At 48.2% G+C, this 9,217-nt stretch overlaps 1 protein-coding gene across 2 annotated transcripts in view; it reads left to right on the top strand.

The window, feature by feature from the left end:
* Positions 1-1,415: 1,415 nt before the first annotated feature.
* The window catches only part of LOC126570027 (beta-alanine transporter), a 14,501-nt gene continuing 6,699 nt past the window's right edge, over positions 1,416-9,217 (top strand). The window contains exons 1-3 of one of the 2 annotated variants that reach the window (XM_050227476.1): positions 1,416-1,775; positions 4,781-5,055; positions 5,124-5,239. In XM_050227476.1, coding sequence (XP_050083433.1) covers positions 4,823-5,055; positions 5,124-5,239 — 349 coding nt within the window. In that variant the 5' untranslated portion in view covers positions 1,416-1,775; positions 4,781-4,822. Of the gene's footprint in view, positions 1,776-4,450; positions 4,699-4,780; positions 5,056-5,123; positions 5,240-9,217 lie in introns of those variants that run through there. The other variant, XM_050227478.1, reaches the window with a different exon arrangement.

Here is a 9,217-nt window from a genome sequence, read left to right on the forward strand (position 1 = left end):
GCTCAGACTGGCGGACGCGCGAGTGGCATTCGTTCGTTGAGTCGGTGCGTTCCGGTCGGCCCGGAGCCCGGTTAGCTGGATGGACGCGGCATGATGGAGAAGGTTAATTTTGGGATTGTGCGACCCTAAAGTGTGCGCGTGTGTGCCAATATCCGTCGATGGCAGGAAGTGGATTCATTGTGGCGCTGGGGATCAACGGATCGGGAGCGAGACTCAACGCTTAAGGCTTCAAAAGGGTGGTAAGATTGCCTATGTCTTTCTTAAGGAGTAATATGTTGAATGATTAAAATGAAATTGATTTTACACAAGTTTTTTAACATAGAAGATGTCATAGTCTTAGTTAAAAATGGTTCAAAACCATCGAATATTATTAGTGCAATGCCATTTCAAACGCATTCAAACAACGATATTCCACCGATAAATAGCTCAAATTACCAAATTTACCTAATCTAACGACCAATAACTTCCCCCATCACTGACCATTGTTTTGGGATTCGTCCGCTTATTTGATGTTTCCGGACATCCGGCCAACCCTGTGTCGTGGTTGGGATATTCTTCGGATGTTGGCCGCGAATTACATTTCAATTGGACCGACCACATAATTTGTGTGACGCAAAACCTCCAAAGACGACTTTCTCAACCATCATCTGCATGCCGTCGTGCGGCATTGTGGCATTGAATCTGATTAACCTTCCCTCGGGAGTGCGTCTCTGCGCCAAGCTACGGTTTGAAACGCAACCGCCTCAGTCCCCAGCAGTTGATCCGCTTGATTGGATAATACTGTACTTTGTTTCGCTACGCTCAAAAGCCCAATTGACGCAATTTATCACGGCGCACCGTTGTCGGTCTCTCCGGAGTATTTGCCAGGTTCAAGTTCAAAGGACGGGTAACACACGCTAGCAAATGCTCCGTCATGGCGTGTCGTAGTGGTCGTTACTCACCACCTCACAAACTGTTTGGCGTAGACAGACCTAGCGACTTTCAACGGTAATAGTAATCAGGCATCTTCTCACGAAGTGAATACGGAAGGGAACGATGCAATACCGAGTTGTGCAATCGGTTGTGCTGATAAGAATACTAGGTCACAATCAATCCACAAACTACTTCTCATCAGCCTCCTACAGGATGCAATGATCGATTGATGATCGTGCAACCGGCCGTAAGCGGTCCAAGATACTCTTCCTCTTTGGAGGCGACGACGTTGCGCCTGGTCTTATCATTCACGAGCGCAAGCAATGATCACCGCACCGCAGCGTCAACCACAACCGTCCATCATCATGCCGGCTCGCCGGAGTAATCCTAAATCCAACAGATAGATAATGCCCCGTGCTGACCACCGTCTCTGCCTCTTCGTGCAACGACGTCTTCACTTCACGACCAGCGGAACAGCCGCAGAGAGCTGATGTGCGTCGCGCGAAACGTCGCGCTCGAGTCACGCCACTTATCAGTCGGTCCGGTGGCCCGGTAGTGAATGGTTCTGCGGTTCTCGCGTGGTGTTCCCGCTCACTCACTCACGATTCCCGGTCACGGCTGGCCACTAGCGGCGTGCACTAAGTGAAGGTTTATGTGTATGAGTGGCTGGTCTGTGAACTATCTAAATCCGAACCCCGAACCGAACCGGCACACCGATTGTGCAAATTGAAAATCAATTAAACGTCAATTAAGCTACCAGCTTCTGGCAGCTTCTGGCAGGTCGCTGGCCTCCGGGGGCCACCTCAAGTGACAAGTGAAGTGATTTTGAGGTTAATCCCCTTCGCCCTCTGCCACCGTTAGAGGTTAGTGATGGTACGCAAGGATCTTTGTGTGATTCGAGATTAGTGTCCCCAGTGTCCGAAGCTTCGTCCATTCATCAACACCGGACAGGACTTTCAAATTAGTGTAGCTGGACCGGTTGGACAATTCCATTGCGGAGTTTCTTGCCAGTTTTGTTTTAGGAGGAACTTAAAAAAAACCAGAATCAAAAAATGACGTCAAAAGTGACGTCTAAACGTCGAAAAGAAGGCTGGCTAATGGCCGGTTGACAGGCGCACCATCCGACGTCCTGGGTGGTAGTGTTTAAAGCGAAGTGCGTTCGTCCTTAATGGCTTGAAAGGCTGGATTGCCTTAAAAATTTTAGTTTTTATTGTCGTCAAGCCCCATTCCTGGTGGTCGTGCAGTGGCCCCGTGCTGTGTATGTACGCCTCGCTACGCGTCACACGTCAAGCGCACGGTTTACTTTGATTTGAAAATGGAACGAAACGAACAAGGCGAAAGCGGTTCCTGTCAAACCAGACCTCTCTTTTTATGCTCTAGAGGAAACTTTCGCTCGCTCAACCGTGATGCTGTATGTGTGCATGCTCGACTGTGCGTGTGCATATTTATCATTGAGGCGAAATCCCACAGCAAGCATAAAATATCTCATCGAAAATGACTCAATAATTTTACAAGAGCACGGCTTGAGCTCGGTATCGTCGGTGCTCCATTCACTCCTGTTCCTGTATGTGTGGAGGGCACGCACGTTACACGAACTCTCGCGAGGATTTGCTTCCAACATCGAAATTAAAATTTTAATGCATCACTCTGCCAAGGGGGTGAGTGAGGTCCTCACCGTGCACTGTTCCGACCAAAGAGAGAGAGAGAAAGAGAGAGAATGCTGACGAGGGCTTTATGGGAAAACACAAAACCAACCAACGGAATGGTAACCAATTCGCTGAGCGCTTGGCCGCTTTTGGTGGATGATGCTTGTCAACGCTGCTACTGTAGTCCATTTGTGTGCCCCCCCCCCCCCCCCCCACAATGCGTGCGTGCATGTGTTTGTGCGTTTGGTGGTAAATTAAAATATGAAAATGAACCAACACACGGGTTTATTGGGGGGTGGGGGTGCAAAAGGCCCCGGTGCCAGCACATTGCGCTGGATCATGATCCTCCGGTGCAGTGAGGTCCTTTACCGACCCATGCTCCCCCTTCCCCATGGGAACATCTCCCACAAAGCCGTGCTCACTGGTTCCAACCGGGACGTGTGCGCGTCCCGAGTGCGTGTTTCGTTATTTTTAATTCATTCTTTTCGCCAACATTTACCGGCATGCGGTGGAACGGTAGTTTCCCCCCGGGGGGGAGCAAGTGGCAGCATCATGTTTTTGGTGGGCCAGGCACCGGGATCGTGCTGCTTTCCACCCACTCGAGTAGCCCCTTTTTTCCACGATAAGTCCAAGCATTGAGCGTCACATCAAGCGGTGAATCTGCCGGGAAATTGCTGCGTTTGCAAGTTGCGCGTCCCCCTCCCCCTTGGAAATGTCGCGGGTTGTTGACACCTGAAAGGCCGTGGAATGCCATCGTCACCGATCGTTGCCGGGGATTTTGCTTTCGCTTTATTTCGTGCGGCACCGGAACGGGAGCTTCTTTTTGCGTGCGATGCCGGGCAGACCGGGTTTAAGGCATGGCCACGTCGGTCTCGTCGCGCGGATCATGATCAATATGCTTTTCTCCCCTCCTACCCGGTGCCAGCTGCCAGCGAATGTTCATATAAAATGCAAATTATTTCCCTCCGGTCTCTCGCTCTTTTGCTCTCTCTTTCGTCTCGGTACTTCTTCGGTTCAGCGGTTGGCCATTATCCTATCCGATGTTCCGGTGTTCCGCGGATTGGGAAGCGCGGTTAATGGATCCTCGTTTTCGTTTGCTGGTTCTATCCGGTACATTTAATTACGTTTTCTCATTCGGGGTTAATTGATATTTTGTCCATTGGCGCGTTGTTATTGGCAGGTTTTCGATTCTCCATTTCGGCATCAGCAACAGCTAATGCAGTATTGTGTGGCTTAATAAGGATTCTATTAATCGGGAGGCTTTTTAAGGAATAATTTAACAATCGTTTTCTTCGTCTGTTGGTTGTTAATACGTTCAAAATAATAAATCAATTTTTAGTCAAGGCATTTCCAAATTATTCCTCAAAAGCGGCTTAGCTGAATCGAAATGAAATCGAACCGTTTTTGAAGCGAATGGTAACAGGAGATGAAAAGTGGTTCAAATACGACGATAACGTGCGAGAAAGATCATGGTGCAAGAATGCAGAAGCGTTACAAACAGTCCCAAAGCCTAGATTTTTTTCACTATTTTCACACAACTTTGAACAGCTATAACCCACTTCTCCAAATTCTGTTTCGTTTTGGTTAAATGATACATCAAATGTCCCTTAAACCAACGACGTATGATATGGCATAATGTGATTGATGACGGTGGAGATAGACGACTCCCAACACAGCTATTGCCAAAATACGACAATACTTAAGCGCCAACCTAATATAAGGATTTTAGATAAATTAAATTTTTCATTGTACAGGCAGTCGTATTTGCCACCAAACGCAGTTGTGCTAACGATTACCACAAAATGAATACAATCGTAGCTGGTTGAGTGTTGCCGTAGAAATAATTTCTCATTTCTTTTGTTTCCGACACGCTCCCGCTTTCGAATGCTTTGGCAAAGGATTGCGGAACACTCTTTCCGCGACTTTGTGATTTCTAGCAACCCCTAATACCATTTAATGACCAACAAGCCGGTACGCGCACACGTTCCGTGTAATGGAGCTGCAACAAGCTGCCGGAACCTCATTTCACCGGAGAGTTATGCTTCATAACAAGCTCAGCACCACCACACCCTCACCCGAGGAACCCCTATTACGCTAATGCCCAAACAATCAACATGGACGATTATTATAATTTTTGATGGCAGCTCATTCATTCGCCACCGGAACCTCGGAACAGATCGGTCACTTACGGAGCTAATTAAGCGAATGCCTTTAACCTACAGATTCCCTGGTTACTCGCCGGTTAGTCACCGAAGTGGGGCGGTATGGCGAACAGTGACGCAACCTTCGACGAGATCCTGGCCGAAGCCGGCGATGATGGTCGGTTTCAGCGGCAGTACAACTGGATCTTTAACTTTTGTGCCATCTCGTTTGCGTCGATGTCGTACATGAGCATCATTCTGGCACTCAACAAACCACCGCACAACTGCCACGTGCCAGGTATGGAGCGCTACAACATCACCGATTTGGAGCAGTGGAAAAACCTGACGCTACCACGGTAAGCAGCCCCGTTCGACGGTGGCCCATATTCGCCGCTTGTCAACCGAATCTTCCTTTTTTTAACAGAGAAACTGACAACCGAGGATTGCCCGGATTCAGCAAATGTCAGATGTACAATGTCACCGAGGAGCATCTGCAGCGTCACTACTCGGACTGGAACTTCCAGAAATCGGACGTGATCGGTAAGTCCGCATCCAAGGCAATATAACCGTAGTCGTAGGTCGTATAGGAATGGAACGAACGAACGCGTCGTAGGTGGAATAGGAACACCAAGGGACGGGGCAAAGCTCTGGGCTCGTGGAGTGATTTGCGATTTGCATAACGTTTGTCGGTGGGTCCGGTAGAGGGTGGACCATTCCAGATAGAGATCCCTTCGAAGGCCCACGGCAAAAATGCTGAGTAACAAAGGGGCGAGGGGGGCCACAACCGATAACCGATGCCCGATTTGGTTGAAGGATCTTTGGTTTGGTTTCGTTGGTTCGCTCCGACCATTGAATGGGAATTGTTATTTTTATTTCGAAATCATTTCAAAATGCGAACACATCGCCAATAGATTTCGCAAGTGACCTTTTTTTCCTGGTTTTTCTGTTTTGTTTGTGTCGCTTTTTGGGGGGGTTGCGCCCTTTCGGCGCTCCCGGTAGTTTATCCAAACGAGGTTAGCGAGGCGATTTCCATCATTAGAAATGTAATCCAGGAAGCTCAAGCCCAGGACACACTCCTTGCTTCGTATCAACCGAGAAAGAGAGAGAGAGAGAGAGAGAGAGAGAGAGAGAGAGAGAGAGATTGGCATCCGTAGAGGCGTGAGTGTTCCGCAATGTTATGCGTGCGTTCCATGCTCTTGGTTGCCCCTTTTACAGCGCCATCGGTGGACCTTTTGCTGGTCGGTCGGTGATGTTCGTTTGCTCAATTTAAAGAGGATTACTTTGTAGCTCCACAAACATACACATAGCGACACACACGGCTCGAAGGCCGAAAGGGCTAAGCAGTGAACGTGGAACGGACCGTCCCTTCCGTCCAGGAACCGTAAGCAACCGTTGGACGCAAGCTTCCCAAGGAAAGGAGCGTTAGGCAACGACAAAGACGACGCTGACGGTGACCAGCCTCTTGAATCGGTCTCGGGTGGCCACCGACGGGGGTAACGAAGCCACCGCAGCCTTGGTCTGCGTCTTGGAAGTGGCGAGAAGCAGGTATGCCGCCGATGGTGAAATCGAAATGCAGAAATATGTTGCCAACAGGCACCAGGAGCAGCAGCAGCAGCAGCAGCACGGCTATGGGATCGTTTGTTGAAAAGATTATATTCCAAGCCCCTCTCTCCCCCGGCACTCCGGGATCCTCGAGGGGTTAAATGGCACTCACTGCGGGACCAACAACGGCCCTTCGCCCCTCGCTCTCGACCGGTGGATTGCGTAAGCAAATGGCAAATCGTGAAGGAGGTTTAATCTTCTGGAAAACAATTTTCCTTGTCCTTTCTTCATGCGGCCGATGCGATCCGGAGCGAGATATCCGAGGCAACATTATTCAGGGCAACATTTTGCGAGACGCTTGGCTCGAGCTGGCTGGCAAAAGGGCACACCATAGTGGTTGAGGGATGAAGGGGTGGTGAACCTCCTCACTAGAATGGTCATCGTCGTCGCGATAAAGATTCGCTTCCACTTTCCCTGTTTCCTGCTTCCTTGGCAGTTTCTTGAAAGAAAAGCGAAGCTAGAAAACGGACAGAATCCCGGGTGAAGGCTCCCGGAGGGTGGCCGCTCATTTATGGACGACTTAGGTTAATGGATTGTGGTCCACTGTTTTCTTTTTTGCGTGGTCAATGTGGTGCTTTTGTGAGGAATAAGCTGCGGTTAGTGCGCTCTTGGAATGGCCCACCCCACCCCAATGGTATTCAATACTTTGAAGTGAAGCACATCCCTTTTTCCACCTTTTGACGAAAGGGGTGGCGCTCCGATGATCAAACCTCGGATCGCCCGTTTCTGCATTCATATCAATGAAAAGGATTACTGGTGGGCTGTTTGCCTTTTGGGGGGAGAGGGGTGGGGGGGGGGGTCTTGGGGCCACCACATGGCACTCGATAGGATGCCGGAGATATTCTTTTCCTTAACCACACTCGCTCACCGCGCGCCGTGCCGGGCTTTCATGCTAATCGCATTGCCGGCGGATCCGGATTCTGTGGTCGGTTCCAGCGGTCAAACGATCGGTTTGGTTCGGTGGCGATAGGGAATCCACCCCACTCTCTAAACCGCAGTGGCAAGTGTACCGCGTCCGATGGAAATCTTGATTGAAATAATGTGGACAACCGTTTTTTTCTCTCGTTCTTCTTTCGAGATCCGCATTCCATTTGGTCCGAACGGTGGTGGTATCGCCGATCCGGAAGGAAAGGGATATCCCGGTGTGCGGTTTACCAGATGGTAAACAGGACCAATGGCTTTGAAAATTGTTTGCGGCTTTCTTTCCCCCCTTTCCATGCCACTGCAATACAGTTGGTTGTGATAGCAGATGGGGAGATTACCGCAAGATGAATCGCGGACTGAGAAAGACCTGCCAAAGGATTTGCGAAATCATTTTTATTAAGATGGTTATTTTCTTGTATGGTAGGGTGTTTTGAATAGAAAAAAAACGGTTAAGATCGCATAGAATCTGCACTGAAGCGAGGTTATTTGTTGTAATATCTAAAGTAATTCAGTATCTTAACTAGGATTCTACGAATCTTAGCAACGATCTAGGGAACGAAGAGCTGGCAGCACTGCTAAGGTGCTAGTTGCAGAGATGCTAGAGATCGTAGTAGTCATTGTCAAGCATCAAAGGCTCTTTGTAAGCTTGTGAAACAGCGAGGATGGAACAAGATCTCACGAAACTTTGAAAAGCAACAGTTTCAAAACAACCAGAAGCGCGTCGGAGAAAAGTGTCTGCATCGTTGCACTCGGCGCACGCTGCACTAAGCAAGGAAAAACTAGCATTTTATTCGATTTCCAGCGTATTGCTTACCTCCAAGCAAACTGCAAACTCTTTACGGGATAGAGAAAAGGTTGAGAAATGAATTGTGACAAGAAGCATTCAACTTGCTCGCTTCAACTTGTGCGCGAAGAGGTATAATTGTCAGTGCGAGTGATTGAGAAAACTTTCAAACAGTTGTGTGGGATGGTGCGGTCACGGAAGAGCAAAGAATATTGCTGCTGGTGTGACAGGTTTGGTTGAGACAGTCGTGCCACCGGAAATGGTTATGTGATGACAGAGCACATATCTCCAAGCACACTCACGGGGAAAATGCCTGAAATCTTCAACGAAAGGGAATGGTGAATAAATGATGTGGCTTAAATGAGATGGGATATCAAATTATTTTGTGAAGCCCGCGGCCACATTCGTGGTGGATGTATATGTTCTATGTAACTCTATTCTATGCTTATGTTGGAATTGATGATTGGTAATATATCTGCAATGGCAGTAGTGTTTGAAAAAATGATTAAAGAAACGTTTTTCCCACATTTTTACGTTTTCTACATAATGGAGTTTGAGATTTCTGTGTATATAGCCCACAAATTATGCTATTAAAACCCATGAAAATTTGAAATTTTACCGGTCACCTGGCGCCTCCATCATCGGGTTTTGGCAACGGTGCTACATCTTTTCATTTTGTTGGCGCGGCAACCAGTGTTGGGATTGCCTTTACCTCTTTGGAAACGAATACCTTGCGATCTCTAATCTAGGTCTATCTAGGTAAAAAGCTTAAAAACCACTTTAATTTCGATGCTTGCAAGGAAACGATACTTTCAGGAAACGATAATTCTTCTAATCCTCAAGGAGGTGTTTGATTAGTCTGCAACAAAAAAAAAAAAAAACAAGGAAAACATTCCAAACCAACAAACCTGGTGCCACTGTTACCACGTTCTTAAACTCAATCTACCAGTAGCAACAGAAAAAGATTATTGACGGATCAACAGCTCGCAGAACGCATTAAGCGCAAGCACTTACAAAGAGCAGCGATGATCCCACGGAATGGAAGCCCCCCGGGGGACCAAAAACCGATTGTCGCCAAGCCGAGCAGCCTGGGTAGCTAAGAGTGATAGAAATCCGATGAAAAGTAGTTTGCCAAATAAAAGTACGACGACTTTAAGCGGTTTAAGCGAACGAAGCGCTGCAGCCCCTTTTCCCAGGAGGACCGCAGC

The sequence above is a fragment of the Anopheles aquasalis genome, chromosome 2 (genome assembly GCF_943734665.1).
Source record: "Anopheles aquasalis chromosome 2, idAnoAquaMG_Q_19, whole genome shotgun sequence".
Taxonomy (NCBI): domain Eukaryota; kingdom Metazoa; phylum Arthropoda; class Insecta; order Diptera; family Culicidae; genus Anopheles; species Anopheles aquasalis.